Here is a 23361-nt window from a genome sequence, read left to right on the forward strand (position 1 = left end):
GGAATGTCCCTGCACTGTGACTTCTCCATTTTCAAGTTTTCCTTTCAGGGCCAACAACCTCAGTATAGCTGTTTTGGGAGAACTTAAACAACTTCAGCTAATAAGCAACCTGATGGAAAACCTCTAGTGTGTCCTCATGCACTTGAGTTGACTCTGCATCTAAGCACTTCATGCCTGCAATGCCTGAAGTGCCCACTGAGATATTTCATTTAGGATTACAATGGGCCATCTCTGAAGCTCTGGCAGCTCTGGTGTTCTGTGGCCTATGGCCCTGGAAGACAGGGAACTATGCAGTTGATTGCTCCCTAGCCTTGATTCTTAAATTCTGTCTATGGGCACATGTTAAGTTCATACGGAGTGATGGCCACTAGAGTGAAGAGGCAAGTAAAAGGGATGAGGAGACTTCCAAAGCTAATCTAAGTTCTGTCTTATTTGTGGGTGATTCTCATTCTCACAATCCATAATTGACATGTTTGACCTGTTAGAGACTATGTCAGAGACTGTGCTTGGATTGCTAAGTTGTAAGGATGCCCAGAGCACATAGATTGATGCCAGTCTGGTCAGAAGTCCAGAAATCTTAGCCCCTTGTTTATATTTAAGTTTCATGTATGTGTGTGGTGGTTGTAGAGGTATGTACATGTGAGGACAGTGTCCATGGAGGCCAGAGATGGTATCAGATCCCCGGGAACTGAAGTTTTAAGTGGTTGTGAGCTGGCTGGCAGCAGTGTTGGGATTGGAACTCAGATTCTCTGCAAGAGTACTACATGCTTCTTGCTGAGATATCTCTCCAGACCTCTCACCATCATTCGTGTAACCCTATCTGTGTATGTCATTTCCCTGAAGTTGTGAAAAAAATACCTGTGTTATGCCTCAAAAGCTTGAGGCAGTTTGTACTATAGCGAGCAGAACACTGGTATATATAAGGGCACTTGGACTAGGTCTGAGGGTTCACAGGCAGGTTTTTCCTGTTTTTGTTACTGAGCTTGTGGTTTGGTTACATACCTGAAGAGGCCCCTGGAGGGTCTCTTCCAAACCAGATGTCCATACATGTGGCCTAAGGCATGGTTATAACCTGATTTAGAATACCTTTCTTCATCTCCACAGGTGCCTGTATGCTGAACTATTGACCTCATATAAGGGGTAGGAGCTACCTCTCTGTGTTCTGAGAGAGTGGGACTGTTTAGTCTACTGGGAACATTGCAGGATTAAAAACAAACAAACAAACAAACAAACAGATTATGAGCACAGTTTGGCCAGGTCAGAGTCTTCTGACTGGTCCTTTGGGATCCGGGTTGCAATATTAAGGACAGGTTGCAAGCTATTCTTGAGAGCAGGAAATTCCTCTGTCACAGGTTGTAACAGACACTTCTGGTCTTCTCTGATGTACCAGTAAGTTTCACTAACAATACCATTGATGATGAAGTCCAGACTGTGTGCTACACACACACACACTAGGCACTTTATGCCTGTTCTCTCATTCTCTGAGCACAGCTTTACTAGGTCCATTTTACAGGTGAAGCGGCTGAGGCTTAGAAGAAAATTAGACAATTTTCTGAAGTTACATAATAAGTGGCTATGCAATGGCGGTGTCAGTTACACACACCAGCTCTTAAACTCCATGTGACTCATCCTCTCTAGACCTTTGGATGGAGAGTAGAATCCCAGGCCCCCACCCTCTCCAGAAATGTCAGCCATCTCCAGCCCTCTGTTCTTCCCAAGGCTTTCTCCAGCCTGCATGGAGCCATTCTGCACAGTGAGTCCCCTTTTCCATTTCACCCTTCGCTGGATCATTTTATGCCTCTATTCCCTCTGCTAATTCAATCTAATTAAAGTATAAAATAGAATAATTGCTTCCATTCCTACACTCTCTTCCCATCTACCCTGAGGACAGAGTGGTATTCCCTTTCTGGGAGTGGCCGGCCTGACAAGCTGGGCCGGGAATCAAGGCTATGTCTCTTCTTTTCATCTTCTTACTCGCTGTTTTACTTGGCTCCCAGCCTACCTTTCCCAGCACTCACCGACTGACTTCCATGAGACACTGAAATCTGGGAGCATGTTGTATTAATGCTCAAGACATCTGCCGACTTACTGCTGACTTGCTTAACTGAAGTTGGGGTAGCTTTGTAGGGAAGAGCCAGCCATCTCTTGATGGAGAACCTGTGCAATTAACAGCAGGCCTGGGATTCTCTTTCCAAGTTCTCCCCCCTGGGACTGGCCAAGCCACAGATCCATTAAGAGTACATTAACATTGACTTGTTAGGCAGTGGCACTAATGACCCAACACTTCTTACTAGTACTATTTCTTAATTACATTTAGTTAATTGACAGAGAGTGAGAGTGAGAGTGAGTGAGTGAGAGAGAGAGAGAGAGAGAGAGAGAGAGAGAGAGAGAGAGAGAGAGACGGACAGAGAGATCTGAGTGCTAGATTGGATGGTTCTAGCTTTTTCTAGGCAGAATTGGAAACCTGATTTTACTTTCACATGGTCCCAATGATATAAGAGGTACTATATATCTGGGAAAAGGTGGGAGAACAGAAGTGTGGAGAGGAAACATAAAATAACACTGCCCATAGTGTGTTATAAAGTCAGAAGACAGAAAGGATCCTTCCCGTCGTGTCATATGAAGTGTGGACATGGTTTGAGTATGCCTCTCAAGCCTCACAAGCTAGAAAGTACTGTAGAGCCTTATGGGTGGGGGTAGGTACTGGTATGTAATTAGACTACTGAAGGTGCTGTCCTTGGGTGGATACTAGTTACTTCTTACAAAAGGGTTGTTAAGAAAGAGCAAGCCTAGCTCCTTCCCACATCTCTGTGGCATCTGGTCTTATCATGTGATCTCTCCTCCTGAAGCATGTTCATGTCAGTGATGATACCTGTGATGTGGTGACACCAGTATGCCCCACTAGGGATTGGACCACACTGTTTTGAATTGACCCTTAAGCCTCTTCAAGTTATGTTACCTGGTCTCAGAGAGTTTGTTACACTAACAGAAAACAATATACTGCCTTGACTCATGAACATACTTAATGATTGACTAACTCCTTCTCTCTGTATAGTAATCATGGTTAGGGGAAGCTAATTATAGGAGCAATTGGCTATATCTATCTTTCCGTTAGAAAGATCATCAGGCCTAATGTCAAGCCTACCTATGCTGCTTTCAAGTACAGTATTTGCAAGAGAAAATGAAAACCTGTTTATGTGTTAAATCGGTTCCAAAAACTAAAAAAAGTAAAATTTGAATTATAATGAAGTTATGCAAAAATGATTTAGAAAAGTATTAATGTATGTTTCAGTAAATACTTTTAGTAGCAGAAGAAATACTTCATGACAAATACCTAATTATGGTCATTACATCTACTAGAACAGTTGTTCTTAACCTTCCTAATGCTGCCAACCTTTAATATAGTTCTTCTTGTTATGATGACCCCAACCATAAAATCATTTTTGTTGCTACTTCATGAATATATATGTGTTTTTTTGATGGTGTTAGGTGATCCCTGTAGAAGGATTGTTTGGCTCCCCCAAAAGGGTCACAACCTATAAATTGAGAATCATCATATTAGAATAAATGACCATAGAAATAATACAGAGTTAAATAAAAAGAGAAATAACCAACCAAGAATTACCAAATAGTTGACAAAAGATGTTTTTTATCCATGATATAGACACTTTAAAACAATAGAAAATACCAAAGAAAAATTACCAGAACCCCCAGGGTTATTCTTAAGGACTTGAAAGTACAAGAAATATGTAAGATGTATAGCAAAGAATAATACTGAAAAATATAGAAAAGTACAGATTAAAGTATCAACAGAAACAATTTTATACTATTGGTATAAATAATAAAGATACATTTATTTCCAACAGTAATTTTAAAAGTCCCAGCCCAGGATTTTGCTAAGTCTTGCTAAGTTCTGGGAGATACTGAAATTAGACTACCATCTCTGTCTTGGAAGCTTGACTTTCCAAGTCCTTGAGGATTTAAGGAACCAGGCCCTTAGGAAGTTGTTGCTACAGTTAGGACTCTCAGAGGCTCTACTATCTGGTTCACACACCACTGACTTTATCCTAATAATCATATACCTCTGTATACCCAGTAATGAGAATATTGTGAGTGAGGGTTGGAAGAGGCTGTATAGAGTCCTCATGGTAAGTATGTGGCCGTTGATGCTGAATGAGAAGAAAGTCTTCATTTGTTATCTCAACTGATCTCACACTCTCTCTGAGTGAGATACACTGAGATTAAGTGGCTTGTCCAAGTCAACTCAGCTATAAAATTATGAGATGGAACTCAGGACATAGAGTATCATATATATCTCATTATCTGATTCGTATCATTTAATTAACAAAGAAGTAAGCTAAAGTTATGGGATCATGGGAACAATAATGGCAAACGTTGGGAGAGAAAACAGGCTGTCTGGTTTTGCTCTTATTGACCGTACTCGTGGCACACAGTAAAATGTGTTCGTTACGAGACCATGCTAAGTGTCAATACTATGCTCCATGGCCCCAGACAGATGGGCCTCATGAGCTGCTCTTGGCCCTCAGCCCTGGATTACCCCAGCTGAAGTCACCTGGCTACTGTTTCTACATGATTTGCAGCTTCTTAGGTGGCCTATTTCAGAACTCCACCACAAATCTCCCTTAGACTAGACTCAAGCTCCTGATTGCCTCACTCCATTTGGTATGGTAAACTCCTACTAATATCTCACGTGACCAGAGACAGTCCCATGACATTAAACCCAAAGGATTTCAATTTCAGCTCCCCATGGCTGGCTACTGCTCAATATGTCTGATTCTCTAACAAGAACAGGGGATCTGACACAAAAGATAGGAGGAAGGAAGGGATATTTATAAACAAGATATTTGGGCACTTTAGGTGGCTAGGGCTGATGCTTTCAGATATGGACCAAGGGTTCCTTATTTACCCTGAAGCCTACTCAACAGCCTCATTTCTGACCCAGCCTCTCTTCTCAGCTATTCATGTAGTGCTAGGAATGGGACCTATGACTTGAACATGCCAGGCAAGCTCTCTGCCACTGAACTACATCCTCTTCTGCTCACATTTTGAATGCATTTTCAAAAGGCATCTTGTCAGAGAAAAGGATGTGCTACTATTTATTGACTTTCTGCCCTGCCACCTTTCCAGTCTTCATTAGCTCTCATTGGTTACTGCTATGTATACCTTGTTTTATATAACTTCATAGGCTCAGGGAACCCAAGAGAAAGTTCCTGCCTGGAGTGATCTGATTGACATACAGAATAACTGAAAGTACAATCAAAGCATAGACTGTTCATCCTCTGTGGCTACCTTTCCACCTGGTTCCATGGTTGCCACTTCTCTGTCCTTCCCAACCTTCTGCCTGTAGGTGGTTCTTTAGAAGCATCTGGGTGTTTACCAATGTTAGCAGGGTGTTATATTTTATGCAGGAGGATTTGGTGACATATAACTGCTGTTAAAATATAGTGATTGGATTTGTAAGATAAGCATCTACCTTCTTTATTCAAAAATAACTCTTTGGAGGCTGGGGAATGGTTCACTCAGTAAATGCTTGCCGTGTAAACATGAGACTGAGCCCCACAGTATGGTGTGATTGGGAGGTAAATTTACTGCTTCTGGACCCACAGAGTTGGCTGTTCACGGGAGTCCAAGAGGTGTAAATATATATATATATATATATATACATACATACACATATATACATATAGATGTAGGTATAGATATAGATGTAGATGTAGATGTAGATGTAGATGTAGATATAGATATAGATATAGATACAGATACACATACAGATACAGATACAGATACAGATACAGATACAGATATAGATATAGATATAGATATAGATATGGCTAATCCTAGCAGGGATACGAGATAAGCTAAACTTTCCAGCCAGCCTAGTATATTTGTTAAATTCTAGGCTATGAGAGACACTGTCTTAAGTTTGACACTTGAGGTTGGTCTATAGCCTCTACACACATAACACACTCATACAAATGCATTCTCCCCAATACAAACAAGTTTCTGTCTTGAAAACAAAAAGGAATAGGAGGAAACTGCAGAGCCCCCATAGAATCTATCCAGTGGTACAGACCTCTAGGGGTGTTTCCCTCATTAGATTGTAATCAATTTAAGGGTAGCAACCAAGCCTCATTTGTTCTGATGTTTTCCTTGTACTTTGTTCCCAATAATTATGTGCCTTAGTAATACTTTTTCAAGACCCACTGGCTATCTTATTGGGCTAGTAGACCAATGCTTATCTCTAGGATTACCTTACCCACTCTGCGTTGGTAAAGCTTCCCTCAGTTCCACTAAGTTCTCCACTGGATCTGTTTATGCCTCAACTGCAGGGGCCACATGAATAAAGACAGAAAAGACAGGTGGGCTCAAGAGGATCTCGATGTAATTTGCATGCAATTAGCATATGATTTGTGTCATCTATTCTCAAGAAGTAATTTTCAAGTTAGAGCTGCATCACTGCTTTCTTTAATGCCACCATGCACCCACTCCCCTTTGCTCATTCCTGCTCATCCGTTATCTGTCATCCATTGACTCAGATTCTTTATCTTTGAAAAGACAGCACACAGAACTCTGGGAAGGGTGAAGCTGACCAAGGACACAAAGTCTTTGAGGAACATTCATGGAAAGAGGAAAGACACCGGTACTGGAAGATACCTAACAAAGGGGTAGGTCTTCCAGCTCAGCTATCATCCCAGTCTCAGTCAGCATCATCAGCTCTGAGACAACCTCAGAATCTTTTTGTTTTTGGTCCTCCTCAGGAACAGTATAATAGCATGGCTGCTGCAGATCCATGGTTACCTCTTGATCAAGAAGATAGACTGGCTAGCCATGGCTAAGAACTTTGCTTGGTTTCCTTCCTCTGAGGGTCTGGTAAACTCCCTTGTCCCTGTTAACTACTCTCCCAGTAGTTCACATACATGTAGGTAAAATATGAGCTGAAGAATAATGCTCCCCTGGATCTAGGAAGATAGGGCTTGCTCAATTGCTGCCTGAGAAGAAGACTGAGGCTTCTCCTGTGGGATTTCCAACCTTTGCAAATACTTTCGGTTTTCCAGAACTGCCTAGCTCCATCCTGCATCCAATTTCAGACTCAGGACAAGATCTGATCTCCTTCCAGGGCCCCATCTCAGTCCTGTCTCCCAGGAGGCAGCCCAGCCTGGAAGCCTAGATTATTTACACCTCTTTGGCTCTCATGAACAGCCAACTCTGTGGGTCCAGGAGCAGTAAATCTACCTCCTAATCACACCATACTGCGGGGCTCAGTCTAGCTCTTTCTTGCAGGGCTTTTCATCACTCACCCAGACAGGGGCTGTGGCCTAGAGAGAAGTCTCCGGGAAGAGGCTGGCCCTGCAGCTTTTCTCTGCCAATGCCACAGGGCTCTCTCTGCCTTCCTCAGAAGCACAGCACAGCAAACTCAGTCTCTGTTTTAGGGTAGGTCAACTCAACTTCTATCCAAAGGTAACATGTTATCAGAGAAAGGAGGGATGTGTGCCAGCACTTACCTGTCTCTCAGACATGACATACAGGTACAGTTGATTGATGGAGAAGGCCATGTCCCGGAGGATGGGGCTCCCATCTTTGAACACAGAGACCATCTCATACTGGACCCCACCATGGGGGGGACCATCAGCTCGAATCTGCAAAGAAACCAAATTGCCCTTAGTACTGAAGTCCAACCTTTGATGGACTACTTGCTTCTACTTGGAGGAATGGCTTGTAAAAGACAGTCGCTACTCCTTTAGGTCAGTGCTCTGGAAAGAAGTGTTACATATATTAAGCCCTCCAAACTATTCATACCCACTCTCAGTATGCAGGGTTTGAGATTTGTTCTCTTCTTTCCTATCCTGTTTTCCCCTCTCCTCTCTTTTCCCTCTCCCCGTCTCCCCACCCTCCTCTCTCTCTTTCCTCTTCCTCCCCTCTTCCTCTCCCTCTCCACCCCCCTTCCCTTATTGGGAGCCTAGGCTTCTCTATGTAACCAAGTATTTCCTCTAACCTATGATCCTTCACCTTCAACTTTTCCAATTCTGGGATTATAGGTATGCAGCATGCATCATGATGCCCAGCTTTGGCCTGGGGTTCCCAATAGTTTTTTATTTGTGGTTGAATACACATGAATGATTCTGACTGTCCCTATGCAGTTGTCTTTTGTATGCATTTATATACAGTTACAGAATGTGTGATGTATCTATGCAAGTGAGTGTATATATGCATACTTACTCTAGATTGGAGAGTCAATTTTCTATATACAGTACCCTGTGGTAGTCTGAAATGAGTGAACAATTATGCAGATCATCAAAAGTCTTGTCATCACTGCAAGACTGAAGATTTCAGGACTCAGAGATCTTTCTGTCCCTAGATTCAAGCTGGCTCTATTTTCAAGTTACCTAGGAAGAAGTATGCTCCTCTTTCTTTTGCCCCATCCCAGGTTAGTAAACAAAATGAACCTGAATGTCATTTTCCTAAGGCTTCCCTGCCTAGGCTACATATTTAACATCCTTATCTTGAGAGTCTAAAAAAAGGAATGAGAAAGTCAGTGCCTCGAATCAGAGTCTTTAAAGGTGTGGCCTAGGTATTGTCACCTGGTTTAAAAACTCCCTAACCAAGGGCATAACCAAATTTGAGAAGCAGCAACATAACATAATGTTCTTAATCCTGCCAACCTCAGAACTGCTTGGAGATGGGAAGTTTGCAGTTGAGCCAGATCATATAGCCTCTGTTTCGGTGGAAGATTCCCATGTCTAAGATTCCCAGGGATGCTGAGGCTGTTGGCATAGGGGGTAGAGAAGGACTAATATGGTTGTGTTCTACATGCCCTCAAAGAGAGAATTTAATGCAAGGAGCTGTTAGCAAGGAGTCCTTGGCATGAGTGGGCTCCATGCTCAGTTCCATCCCAGATCAGCATTCATCCATTACCCCATCTCCCACCCCAGCTTCTATATCACATCCTACCTACATATCTTGTGACTCAAGTCTTGCCTGCTCTGGGAAGCCCCTGACCCCTCATAATTAATTATATACACTGGTGCCATTTTTTTCCTATTAGACATGTGTTCTAGGATTATAATCAATTGATTTGCTCATTGTATATGTATTAGCTAACATGTATTGACTTACTGTGTGAATTGTTCTCTAATTGCTTCCAATATGTGTAGAGTCATTAACACCGTGAAGGTGAATATGTGTTTTCCATTTTCCATGTTACTCTCTGAGGACCTGCCTGGGGCTGGGACACAGACTGAGACAGACACAGGGAAATGTCTGAGGAACACCTTTGGAAAGGATATAAACTATGAACCAGCTAACAGAGAACTTGGGGTTCTTTAGTAAGATCAAAAGATCTTTTCTCTATAGCATAGGTAGAATATCCTCCTAGTCTCTCTTACTTCACTGTCTCTTCCTCTGCTCATGCAGTCCTGATTCTCTGCAAGCTTCTAACGGTGAGAGACCTTGATGCAGCTATCTCAAAGGCCCACCTTGGCCCTGATACTACAGTAACATAGGAAGATAGAGAGCAGAGAATCCAGTTCTGCCTGGCTGGGTGGGGAGGGTCATTTCCACCTGTGTATTTCCTAAGAGTATAGCACAATAAAGGGGCCTAAGATTGGTTATAGTGGGCTGTTGAGATGAACTGGAGGTGAGGGGGAACAGACCATGGGCCTATCAAAGCTAGGTGCTCAATAACTGAGGCTCTGTACTTCTGATCTCAAGGACAAGAACTGGATTAGGGCCTAGCCTGGAAGACCAGGTTCCCATTGCTTTGGCAGGTGACCTGGGGGCTCTAACTTGAAATTGCAAGGGTTAGCTCAATGTAACTGAGAGTACTCTTTTATCCATTGTTATCCATGTGGGTTTAAACTTCTTTTTCCTAAGCTCTAACTTTACCTTTTTATTTCTATCACCTGAGTATAATCTCTCTGCTTTGACAACTGTTAGCAAAGCTCTTCCTTTCCAGAGGTGGAATGGGCATTTATTTTTATAGGATTGAGGTAAGTATTGAATCAATCATGATGTTACAGGGCTGAAACATCTACTTTCTACCCCAGAGATTTAAGTAGAAGGACAAAGTAATCACTATTGTCCACCTGATAAAACCCTTAACAATGAAAAGGAACCCCATGCCATTCAAATAATTTTTCCCTTTGGATCAACAGGCTTATATTTCTAAACACACACATACACACACACACACACACACACACACACACACACACACACACACACACCAAAAAAAAATGTCTAGCAGCTTTTAGTCACAGAAGCTGTTGGGTCAAAGGAAAGACATGATGACTTCCTGTTGTCTTGGCTCAATTTTGTCTCCATGATATAGTGTACTCTGACTTTGGCTCTTGTCTGAGTCAGCACAGTGCCATATCCAGTGGGAAATTTCCCTACTGCCATACCAATTCTTTCCTTAAAGAGAGCTATCTCAAGACTCTAGTTCCTCTCAGGAGCTGCCGAAGCAGTCCCTTTCCCCAGGCCAGGCCTGGGATATCCTGTCTCAGGAAGCTGCTTTTCCCTTTCTTAGCTGGAGCAGCCACCTGGCCCACTCATCTGGGATTGGCAAAGGGCCTCAGAGCAATGTCTTAACACAAAGTCAGAAGGAAGAATAAGTATAACAGGTCAGACCTTCTCTCTGTGATTCCAGAGACCAGGTAGTACTGTGCAAATCTGGAGTTGCCAAAGAACAAGGTGTGTCAGACATGATGCTTGCTATCTATGGTCCATGATGACTAGTCCTTTACTTTTCCACTGTACCAGAGTCCTAGTAAGTGCTTTAATTCCTTATCTGCCGTTGCAACCATTCAATGAACCAGAAACAACAGAATCAAGTTTGTGTAACTCTTAAATGTCAAAGTGAAAACCAAACTAGAACAGAAGATTCTGGACGATCACCTGAATTAAGCTACATTTCATTCTGCCCAAATCCTAGAAAGGAAAGTATTAGTCAAGAAGCCATAATGTCCTTAAACACCCCTCTACTCTATTATCTGCCACAAGCTTCACAACCTTTAAGATACTCAAAGGAGGTCAGAGAAATTGGAGGTGGACCAGGAGGCCAGAGACCAGAGGAGGGAAAGGGGGTAGGGTTGTGGGAGATAGATTAGTCAGGAGCAGAGGCCTTTCCCCTGGAGGTATCACACCAAGTGGGCAGAGTATGGGTCTGAGTTATGGGTCCCTTTTGACTTTTGCTAAGGTGTGGTATACTTTTAGGGGGAGTTACCTCTCTGAGACCTAGTGAAAATGTTCTGTCAGCAATGAGAAGAAGCAGTCTGCCCAGTTAGTATCTGGCCCAGAGAAACATATTCTTAACTATCTCCATTTGGTTCAAGGCTCTGAGCCCTGTCTGTCAGCTGAGGAAGAATGCATACATTTAACACAGAGACTTTGCAGCAAGCAGGGAAGCTTTGACTTACAGAACTTTCCTCCATTATTACCAGGAGCAAGATGGATGGTGAAAGGAAATTTCTGGGGTATATACCAGGACAAAAGTGGGATTTAACAGATTTTCCCCCCTCCATGTATATCTGTGCATCCCGTTCTCTGAGTGCCCAAAGAGGCTAGGAGTATGAGATCCTGATGAATAGGGGTAATAGGTGGTTATAACGTGCCATGTGAGTTCTGGGAAATGACCCTCCATCCTCTACAAGACCATCCAGTGCTCTTACTGCTGAGCCATCTCTCTAGTCCCAAAAGTTGGATTTTAAAGCAAGAAATTTGCTTTATCTGTGATGTCCCACAAAGTGGCAGATTTCTCTAGTACCATATTCCCTGGGCTAGATTTTAATGACCAGAAGGTAGAAATAATTTGAAATAAATCACCTATAGAATCCAATCAGGGTAGACCACATGAGTTCTTGGTATCCCATCAGAGAAGAAGCTGAGATGAGGCAGAGGAGGGAGGTAGCATGAAAAGGCACACTGAGCCTCCTGAGCAGGCGTTCTGGCAGTACAACCGCTCTTCTGGGAGAGTTTGACCTCAATGGCCATGTGGACATTACCAGGCTGTGGTGGTTGCTCAACACTCAGAAAGCATGTAACTTAAGACTCAGCTTACTACAGTAAAAGACAAAAATATGCCTAAATTTATGCAAGGGGACACTAAGAGGAGCTTCAGTAAGAAAAAAATAAAAACTCTTGCTGTAATGACCCCTAACTGTAGAAACCCAACAGCCTCAAGACATTAGGGTTTCCTTTCCAGGTTCTCTGTGCAGGATACCCGCTGATTTACATTTAGATGTAATCCTACCTGAAGGGACAACATGGTTGGTATATTTCAGATTACTGTTGTTGATCTGGTAAGTTTATTAATAGCTTTCATATGTGTGACTCTTAAAATGTGCTGTTTACTACTCAAAACATAACAGTAATGAACTAATTTATCCTTTCAGGTTCCCCTGTTCTTAAGCCTAGAGCAATTCCCATTTTATAGATGATAAATCTGAGGCTAGGAGACTTGTGTGACCATATGATCATACAAGTAATTGGATTCATAGAGCCAGAGTCCAATCATAGGCCAGGAGGTTGCTTTTCCATGAGATGGTCAAAAACAGAAGAGTAGCTAAGCAGAGTAAATTGAAGACCTGGAGTCCAAGTGTCCCCTGCTTTCTCACCCTTTAGATCCCTCCCACTCACAGTAAGACTGTTATCTACTTTCTAAGTGGAAAAATCACTCAGAACATACTTGGGGACTAAAATTTAGTTTAACAGAGCTGGTTATGGGGCAGCAGTGAGTTAGATACAGCCCAGGGGAGATTCGGCGTCTATTCTTGGAGGGCAAGAGGCAAGGAAGAAAAAGATGTTAAAATTATTGTTTCTTTTCTCTAAATCACAGCTGTGTCTGGACAGAAATAAATGACAGCTCTTCTCTGAACATTACAGTCCTGGTCAGCTCAGCACACACAGCTGACTGGCTTACCTGTGGTCCTGTAGATGCCTACGACTTTCAAGAACTAATGGTCAGAAGGAGAGTTAGGGATCTTGTAGCCATCTATGGAGAAATTTGGGTTTCACAGGCATTGCTGGGGTCTCAGATTCTAGTGATGACAGAGTCTAATCCCAACTTTCCCATTAACTGGAGTGTGGCTTCCAACAAGTCACTTTATTTGGGCATGTAGTAGTTTTTGTAGCTGTCAGAAGAGGGTAGCTATTCTTCTCCTTTGGCACAAAAAGGATATTGTGGAAATGAAAAGAGTTATTAGCTAGGATTTTCAGTACTGTCTCCTGTTTATTTATCACATGCCTACCATGAGCCAGGCTGCACTAGGAAAACAGAGGACACTGATAAATGATACTGCGCTCCTTCAGAGAGCTTAGGATGGAAACAGGAACAGCACCAGTTATCTTCACAAACTCAAGAGTTGGCCTCAAGAAAGATGATTTCCACAAAGTCAGCAGTATTCAGAGTGGGGATGGCCTGTCTTACTTGAGAGAGCCCCGGTGAGGAGGACTCCTGGAGGAGATGAGGCCTAAGCAAAGGTCTAGGGTGGGAAGCATATCTGTGGAAAATGTGAAATGTGCTACAAATCTGAAGGCACCTCATTGGGGTTGAACCCAGATCTCTTAAAAACATGGGGTTTTTGGACCTCAGCACATAAGAAAGAATAAGAGTTTAGATGCAAAGTGACAGTGTCTTGTAGCTTGAGTAGACTCACAGCATCTTCTCTCCTTGGCTTTTTACTGGCTGACTTTGGCTCAGAACTCTGGGTTTGAATGGTAGAAGGTACATGCATGTGGTATAGTGATGGTGTATGTACATGTGTGTTATCTGTAACTATTTTTGAATATGTGCATATGTGCATGTTTGAAGTTTGATATGTAGCATGATGCAAATATGTATGTCATATATTTGTATGTGTATGTAGTGTAACTGGTATAGTATATGTGCATTTGATGTGTGTATCTTTTAATTTCTGTGTAGCATCTCTCTGTGTGGTGTATGTATATATGTCATATATATGTGCTTGGTGTGTGATATGTATATGAATTATGTGATATGCCATATGCATGTTTTCTACTTGATGTGTGGGCCTTGTGTTGTGATATATAGTCACGTGTTATATGTGTGTGTTATGTGTATCACGTGTGTTCTGTGTATTTAAGATGTAGTGATTGTGTGCATATGTGTGCCACATATGCACATTCTGATATCTGTAGAGGCAGGTGGAGTTTCTGGTACTGCTCTCACTGAACTCTGATGAGTTAATGAGTGCATATCTGCAGCTGTGCATTTACTGCTGAGAGAGAGGATTCAAGCTGAAGTTTATTTTTGTAGGACTTTATGACCCAAATTATTTATAGCTTGAAATCTTTAGTAAATTTTGCCTCTGAGATCTTCTTCCCACCCTCCTACACATACAGTCGAGAGTGTGCATGTGCCTGTGTGTTTGTGTGTGCGGGTTACACTGAGCCAAGAAAAAAGAGAATGAGGGGAGATGGGGTGAAGAATCTCTCTTGTCTATGAAGAAGGCAACTAAGATGTAATGAACTAAGATGATGCTTGCACACACAGTCCCAGCACTGGTCCCTACAGTTGTTGGTCAATCAGAAAGGCTTTTACAGTGGAGAAAGATGTTTTCTTACATAATTATTTTTATTTCTATGTTATAAACTTCCCTACATATTCAATGGAGAACAGATGGCATAGCAGAAGGGTTCACAGGGCTAGGGGCATCTGGATTTGGGGGTGATCAGGCTATGACGGGCTTCTTCCTAGGATGCAGAGAAGAGTTCTTGGGATTTTAGCACCTTGGAAGAGTCTAAGAATTAACAGCTTGGCATATAAGGTAGAGGACAAACATTTACTGAATACTCTAATGTGTAAGGGTAGGGTGCAGGCAAGATTGGAGAAGGTAGCTGGGGGCTGAGTAAAGCACTGGAGGCTAGGATTTTGGTCTAAACTGGGTCTTCTTTGTTCCTCTTGGGTGAAGGGAGGATAGCCAAACAGTCACTGACACATGTCACTTCCAGAATGAAATGTGGGCTCTACTCTCACCATCTATGGTTAAGCTCAGATCCCACCTTAAGCATTGAGGTTCCCATCCTAGGGTCTTCCTCTTGACTGCCTGTGTGAGAGTGACATTAAGACTTGAAAACAAAAAGAATCTGTATCTTTGGCTCTACCCTGTTCAGATGGGTTTGAACTACAAAGATCAGAAAGGGCCACAGCAAAGTTCAGTGAGAGTCTGCTCTAATGTCCAGCCCTGTACCTTATACACCAGGCTGTATTTCTAGGACTGGGCAGGTCTAAGGATTCAGAAACAAGAGAAGCTGTCAGGCAGAGGAAGCACTATAGTGCTCTGGGAAACATTAAGATAAACACAGCAAGAGTTAGCCGAAGCATTAAGCAGCCACAGATGAAATCACATTATGCAGAGGCAAAGCTATAATTCACACAGTGCACAGAGTTGGGAGGAATGAGGAGGGAAGGAGAAAGAATTAATAAAGAGTAATGAGGAACTCTGCCAAGATCAAGGAGTCTGTTTACCCAAAGCTCATGCAAGAATCTCTGTTTACAGTGCCATACATACTCGGATTCTTTTCCTGTGGATGCCCAGGCAGTTTGGCCAAGGAGTGACTCTGGGGCCATGTGGAGGGTAGGGCAACATCCTTAACAGGTGTTCAGATGGGTGGATAGCAGGGTTAGGAGTAGGCATATTGAGAAAGACTGGCTTCCTCTCTCCAAAGGAGATAGGGCAACTTCCACATATATATGCTTTGGAATAGTTTTCTCTCATTAATTGAAACTTATTTGTTTGTATCTATTCTATCTCATTCAAGTGCAAAATATTGGGGGTGTGGACATGAATAATCTCCCAAACTCCATGAGGTAGCCTCCTCCCATTTTACAAGGAAGAAATGTTAAGTGTGTAGAGCTGAAGGCAGCTGCAAAGTGGCAGCGTGGAACCTGGAGCTGGTTGTGGCTGGTTCTGAAACTGTCTTCCCCTCTGCTTCTCTGTGGGGGTCTTGGTTTCCTTTGAGACAAAAAAAAAAAGGGGGGCTGCCTTTACTTGCACTAGAAAGAAACTACATGGCTGAGGACCTCTGGAGAACTGTCTCCTTCATGGTGTCAAGAAGGATATCTGCAGTCTTGAAAAAGAGCAAAAGATAAGGAACCTAAAAAGGGTCATTAATCTCTCAAATTAACACATTCTTTTCAATAGTCTGTAACTGCCCTGCTTTGCATAATCTGGAATAGTAACATGCTCTTTACTAGTGAGGGTGGCCTTTGCACATCAGCATGGAAGTCTGGGGCTCTGAGCACCATGATCTCACCTAGATGTCTGGATGCAAGTTGAGTACCTGATGTTTTAAAAGGGGAAGTCTTAAAACAATATACATGGGGTCTGTATACTGCGGTACAGAAAAGTGCAGTGACCAAGAGAAGTGGAGGCTATATTCCAATGCTGTATGTCTCTTCTCTTTGCTAACTACTGGGTCTGGGCTTTTACTGCCTCTTATCTCTGCAGCTGCAATAACCTGAGAAGTCTCCTTGCCGCCAGCATATTCATTCTCTAATCTATTCTACCCAACACTTCCAGATTAATCTTCTTAAAACACGTATTTGATCCTGCCTTTTCTGTATGCAAAAATCCTTAAATTTCAGATGCTTGTAATTTTCTTTCTCTTGCTTATCTCTGTCTCATAATTTTAAAAAATGATGAGTGTACATCACTTCTGGGATATTGAAAGAAATCACTTCCCCATGACCCCCCACGCCTCTACACACACACACACACACACACACACACACACACACACACTCCCCTACTCTACCTCCCTACACAGAATACATATACACTCCACATCCTCACACCACACCACACACACACAGACACACACACACCATATATCCCCACACCATACCCCCCACCCCACCCTTAATTGTCCCATTGATAGAAAAGTCTCTCTAGTTTGTCACTGGAGTCTAGCTATCATGGCCTTCAGCCCCTTTCCAATTATATCCCCAGTTCTTTTTTAATTTTATAATTTGTACCTTTATTTTACAATTTGTTCTAACTTTATGACCTTAATCCTCTTTAGTGATCTAACCCCAAAAGCCACCACCTCTTGTACTGATCTTTTAGCCCCACAGTTGCTGGAGTATCTTCTAGTAAAGTTACAGGCATGAGTACAGATTAAGGATCCAGAGAAGAGACTAGGTTGTACACATCTCTATGCCTTTCCAGGCTTGGCCAGGTATATACCCTGCCAGTTCCTATACTGCTTGCTAGCTAAAGGCATGGGTCCATCTGCTGGGACTAGCAGGATGAACCAAGTTAGCACAGTCTGCACTTAGTGCCTATTGTTCTTATAAGGCGAAATGTCATAGACACATCTTTTCAGTACTTACAACCTTCTGTGATCAGTGCTTACAACCTCCGTTATCTTCACAATATAAATCAGAAATGCAAGGCATGAGGTGACATCCCCCAAAGTCACACAGCCTTGGGAAGAAAGTTGGGGGTCTGAACTGTTGTGCTTGCACTATCCTAGGTCTCTGCCCATCTCTCAAAACAAAACAGAAGGGAAGAAGACTTCTTGTCCCATCTCATTCTTCCTGCCACAGATCTTCAGACCCTGGCAATAGAAACATCTGTAGAGATAACCACTGGTCCCAGTAGACAGGGAGAAGATCTCAGGAGTATTTTTATAGTTCATATATCGCTATGGGCAGAGCTGCAGGGCCTCAAGGCTGGTAGAAAGCAAGTGTTGAAATCAAGAAGATAGGTCAGAGCAGGGGTTGAACTAGGATAATAGAAGGAGGAAGAAAGCCCTCATTTTCCTATATCCCCAGCCCCTATCAGGGACACCCATGTACTGAGATTTGACAGCCTGGTAGAGTCTGAGGGCATAGCAGACAGAGAGTTCAGCTCTGTTAAAGGAGTAGCTGTTGTCTTCACACTACTCCCCAGCTCTTCTCCCAGAAGAGGGCTTTTAATAAAGAGCCACCTCTAACAACAGATCCCTAATTAATTCATTGCTAGGCTTTTCCCACTGATCAAGGTGTTAAGGAAAGGGTTGGTGAGCAAGTACTGTCTCATCCACTGCACCTGTCTCTGTGATGGACAGATGCTAACGTGCTTCCTGGCTTCACTGTTGAGATCTATTCTAGTCACCTCACTGCTAGACACCTTCTCAACACCTATCTCTCCTCATACGGATACTCCACAGCTGCTGGGCACAGTGCCAGGAAGGCAGACTCTGCTGGTGGCAGCATGTAATACAGCAGGTGCCAGGTTCTTACTGGAGATAGATGGGAGAGAACTGAAGTTGGCCTTGGCCTCATGAAGAACAAATTATTCACTGCCTTTACCTGAACATTAGCAGATGTCCCACGAGGTAAATACTGGCTAGTAAAGCAGAAGGGAAGGCTCTTCCCCTCAGACTGTCCCAGTCCTCTTGATGCCAAAAAAAAAAAAAAAAGACTTCAATTGCCCCAGATGCTGCATACTCCTGGACCTTAACAGCCAGAATGGCACCATTCCCAGGAGCTGGCTGTTGCTGAGGCTGTGTAAGCTTGACAGAGAGACCCAAGAACAACATGGAGCAAAATGTCCCTGGGATTTTTCCCAACACTGTGTTCACAAAGGTTTGAAACTGCACTACTCAGGACTTGTGCAATCACTTCCCAGGGCTTAGGGTTTTCTTTCAAAATCCCCCAAGTCCCACATATAAACTTTCATTCCCATACACGCTATTGTCTCTTCACAAATGATGACCTACCTCTCCAGAGTAGGGATCACACCAGGGTATTCAGATTCAGCTTGTGGGGAGTGGTAATTCCTAATTTCCTCAGCTACAAAGTTGGCAAAAGTTATGCCACCTGCATGGCAATGCTTCAGAACAGATGAGAGGAGGAATGTAAAGGAGCCAGAGGAGTTGGCTCCGAAGGGATGAAGGAGAAGGCTCTTTCTTTCACCTATAGGTGTGGATGGGACCAAGCTGAGTAACACTGAGAGGTAATTTTCAGGAGGCAGTAGGTCATTCACCTCTCTCCTTTCCAAAGGAGCAGGCTGGGGAGAGAAAGGAGGGGCAAGTGCACCCAGCTAGGCTAGTTGCTGTTGGAGCTACCAGCCTATCTGAGGAGGTGGCCCCTCTCTGGAGGAGAAGGAATAGTCTGCTAGGGTCTCTACAGGGTCTGTGATGGGGACCAGAACATTGAGGGCACTGGATCCATCAGAGGATAGCAATATTCGGACTCTGATTTTTTTATTTTTTTATTTTTTTATTTTTTTATTTTACTTCCTGAAAAGGAGTAAAGTGAGGGGGTGGCTTTAGTCCTTAACCCACAAGGAAAGTAGCTGAAGCAGACCTACCCACTTCTAATCTGTGACTTAGAAAGAGCAGGCTTTTGTGCCAAGCACTAAAGCATCCCCCTCTGCCCCTCCCACGCCCCCACTCCCCCTACACTTGCTTCTCTTAAAAGAGCTCTGTACCTCTCCTGGGGCTGTGATCATTAACTGAACAGCACTTTGCTTCTTGGTGCTTTTGACAGTTTGGCAGTGATCTGGGGAGTAGGAGAAAAGCTGCAAAGAAGCATGGGAGGGAGGCAGAAGTGTGTTCAGTGGATCAGCCTGTGTGTGCTAACTCCTGGCTCTGCAATACGTGGCTACTCTGATTCAGGGCATGTTAGCTCAGAGTATCTGGGAAAAGTGGGGGTCCCTTGGATTTTCATCTCAGCCCCTTTGGCTATCACTTGGAAGCTTTAGGGCACTGAACTACAACCACTTCAGACAGAGATTCCTCCAAGAGAAATGGGAATGAGCATTACTTATTTTGTCTGATCCTAGAACCTCCCTAGGGTCAAGTAGGGAAAGAGCTGAAGGCTGAGGGCTGAGTAGCCTCTGAAGTTGTCTAGCAGGAGAGACTCATTCAGCACCACCTAGGGTCTGGGCCTTTTCTAAGAGAAAGGAAAATAGGTGGAACAAAATGAAGTTATACATAACTATCAAGTTGTAATATAAACCTGATCCAATGTCAGGGAGGAGGTGAATTTTGGCTCCTGAAAAGAGCATTTCTGTTAAAGCACCCCTAGAAATGGCCTAGAGAAGTTTTAACTGTGAGGATGGCTCAGGAAAGGCAGTGGGTATGCAGATCCCAGAGAGCTCTGTTCCTCCCTGGTTTTCGTATGGCTTCTCTGTGAAGGCTAAAGCTGAGATGTGCACTAGGCACCTTACACTAACCCTCAGCTTGCCATCAAATCCACGTCACACATTAAAACCTGGGGCTAATACAGGTGAGACAAATAGCTGCAAGTCAATCCAGCAAGGACCGGAACTCCAAGCATTTTGTTAGTCTCCCTAAAATATGCCCAGCTATGCCTTTTGTGTGATGTTAACATTCCACTGTCCTTCATTTTTAACACTTATCTGTTGCCATCTGAGTCTTGATCTAAGTGCCAACATTATTATAATTTCCCAAATTATAAATTCCCAAAGGTAGAAGCTGGGTCTGAAGTATTTTATTCAACTTTTAGCAATATGCCACGCTCAACAGGGCACACTCAACCTAGATCACTGAGGGCTGGGCTATCACCCTGTTTTTGCCACAGCCAGGTCTCAAGCATTCAGTACCTGCACCTTGTGTTGCAAAACTAGGTCAGTGTGCTAGGCACCAGAGGAGAGCATGTAGGGAGAGGGAGAGGAAGGTAACATGGAGGGAGGAGGCAAGCAGCGTTCCGTTTCAGCTGCCCTTGTTGACTTCCCTCCAGAAAGAAAGAAAAGTAACAGGAATGTTAGCCTGCAACATGCGGGTGTGACAGTGTCTACAAACCAGTCTTTTGCTTTACTGGCTACCTTCTTCATTTCCTATTTACTTCCCCAGCCCCTGTTCCTGTTCTTTCTCAGTTCTGCAGGTTCTGCTTCCCCTCCCCCATCTGTTTGGGCTTTTCTTTCTGTGTACTTCTGTCTCTGTCTTCTCTTTGCCACTACTGTCCCCAACCCTATACACACATTCTTCCAGATAACTTAGAAAGATGTGTTTTTGTTGTTGTTGTTGCTTTGTTTTGTTTTTTGCACTCTATCCACATTTGCCTATAATCTCAACATCAGCCAAGGCCAGGAAGGACCAGCTCAGGGCATTTCTACCACCCATACTGACCTCTGTCTAACCCAAACTTTACTTCTAATCCCATTGGCTTTGCTGACATCAGGTGGGCTAATTATTCCCTGTAATTAAAAGGGATAACCCCCCATTTTTAATCTCAGATAATTAGCTTTCTGATTGCCTGTGCTGGGCAGGAAACTTAGTGTTTGGAGAGGGATTTTGGGCAGACAGATTAGACAAACACTATTCAGGAAGCTGTACTGTGAAAACACACTGTTCCCAAAGAGTTTGTTGTTGAAGATATTTGGGATTGGCAAAAGGGCCTGGCTCCCTCTAGGTGGTCTGAGGTGCCTTTCAATTCATAGGGCTTCCTAACAAGAGGATACCTTGGCTTGGCTTTTAGAATTCTTCCCAAATGATAGAGCTGAGTTTCCAGTAGTCCTAGGCAGTTTGTGGATTCCCTAGCAGTGACACTTTCCTGTTCCTTGCTGGAAGAGGAACCAGTAGCCTCCAAAACATGCCCACATGCTAGATGGGTGTTCAAAAGTTAACAAAATATGACAATTGACAACAAATGGTTATGATTCCTTACATCCTAACACATGGGGAAAGAAACTGGGGAAATCTGTGTCTTAGATGCTTTAGGGGTAACACTCTGGAGCTAACATCATTCTCCCAGGCAAAGGTGCTCTGGACCCTGTATTTAGGCTTTTCGTTCTATCTGCCCTTGCTGAGGTGTGTTTTGATCATTCACGATTCTTTGTCTCTGTCATCTAATTCTTCTTTCCATTATTATTGTGGATATGATCTTCATGTTCATCCTGAAAGGAAGGTGACCCCTCACAAAGGAAAATAGTCCTGGAAGGTCAGAAAACAAGACAGTGCCAGGCTGGAAACATATGATCTCTCTTGATCTTTGTGCAACATCATGTCCTTTAGTTCTTTGTTCCCTCTGTCTCAAGAATTTGTGTTTTTAGATGTTAGGGTGATATGTAATGGAGGACATTAAGAGTGCCAACAGCTAAGGGCTAGTGGTCTCCTGTGGGCTCACTGCTAAGGTACTGGCTGGCTCTCCAGACTTCTTGCTGCCAAGGACCTGGCTTTCAAAGGCCCTAAATAGCTGGAACTCTGTTGCCATTCCTCTTCCTCATTCTCTGTTCAAAGCCTTCAGGTCACAAAGGAAGGGGCAGAAACTGAAGCAGAGGCAGTGTACGGGGACCTGTGCTCTTAGAGCAAGGAGTGGGAGCGAGGGCTGGGATCTGGCACCTGGAGGATTTATCCAGCCTGATGGCCAAGGTTCCTGGCACTGCTCCTCTACTGCAGTTCTACCAATGAGATCAGGGTATGGGGGAGGGAACATGGTCATGGATGGATTCCAGATGGGCTATCAAGTTTGCCCACAGTCGCCTCTAAGACTCCTCTGGTCTCGGCATCTCTCTCAGCTCTGATTCAGCTGCCCAGCAAAGGTCTGCAGAGGAATGCCAGTGAAACATAACCCACCACCTCTTAGTCTCCTACTTCCACTCTTCTGCAGGCATTTCTTCTGTCCCTTCTTCAGCAACACAAACCTCCCAGAGGTAGAAAGGGCTGGAGCTAAGTTTTGGCTGACAGCTAGGTCTCTTGTTCGGGAGCTCTGACCTATCTCTCTGGGAGATATAGCAGTATAAGATTGTGGGTTCAAGTTCTGGACATGAGAATAAGGTGCCTGCCTGGAAAACCTGGGGATAGAGGCAGAAACTCATGTTCCTCTGATTGTCTGATCCATCTAGGTGGTAGTAAGCCAGGCATGGGACAGAAGACAGGCAGATACATGAAATGGTAGGAAAAGGGAACGCTGTCTGCTAGCACTGGACAACTCAGTGTTCCACGATACCCTTTTCAATTACCATGTGGACAACTACACCGAGGCTTGAGATGTCGAAAGCAGACTTGGGATTGGTCTGTTGTTCCTTGCCACAGACATACTGAAGACACATGTGTACTGGGGATAGTGTATGGTCTGGAGGGATGGAAGCGAAGGAAACATGGACCATGCCACATCAGATGGTTCTGTGGACCTCTTAATGAAGGTCTAGTAGGCTTGAGATGTGATAGGTTTTGACATATCCTTCTCCACTCACCACTATTTAAATAAGATCATGTTTATTTTTTGCCTTACAGAGAAACGGATTCATATTCCAAGTTACATGAGGGCTCACTACAAATTTTCATTTTTACAAACATTCCTCAATCTCCCCTATGTTGTCAAAGTCCTGCTCTATAGCTGTTTGAATTTCGTGCTTCTAGATCCTTCCA

At 43.5% G+C, this 23361-nt stretch overlaps 1 protein-coding gene across 1 annotated transcript in view; it reads right to left on the reverse strand.

Annotated features, from left to right (window-relative positions):
- The window catches only part of PLXNA2 (plexin A2), a gene marked incomplete at its 5' end in the record, with an annotated part of 171766 nt that overhangs the window by 96854 nt on the left and 51551 nt on the right, over positions 1-23361 (reverse strand). Inside the window, one exon of the mRNA XM_080926315.1 lies at positions 7524-7658. Within this exon, the coding sequence (XP_080782441.1) occupies positions 7524-7658 (135 nt within the window). The remainder of the gene's footprint in view (positions 1-7523; positions 7659-23361) is intronic.

Source organism: Micromys minutus (assembly GCF_963924665.1).
Source record: "Micromys minutus genome assembly, chromosome: 1".
Lineage (NCBI taxonomy): Eukaryota > Metazoa > Chordata > Mammalia > Rodentia > Muridae > Micromys > Micromys minutus.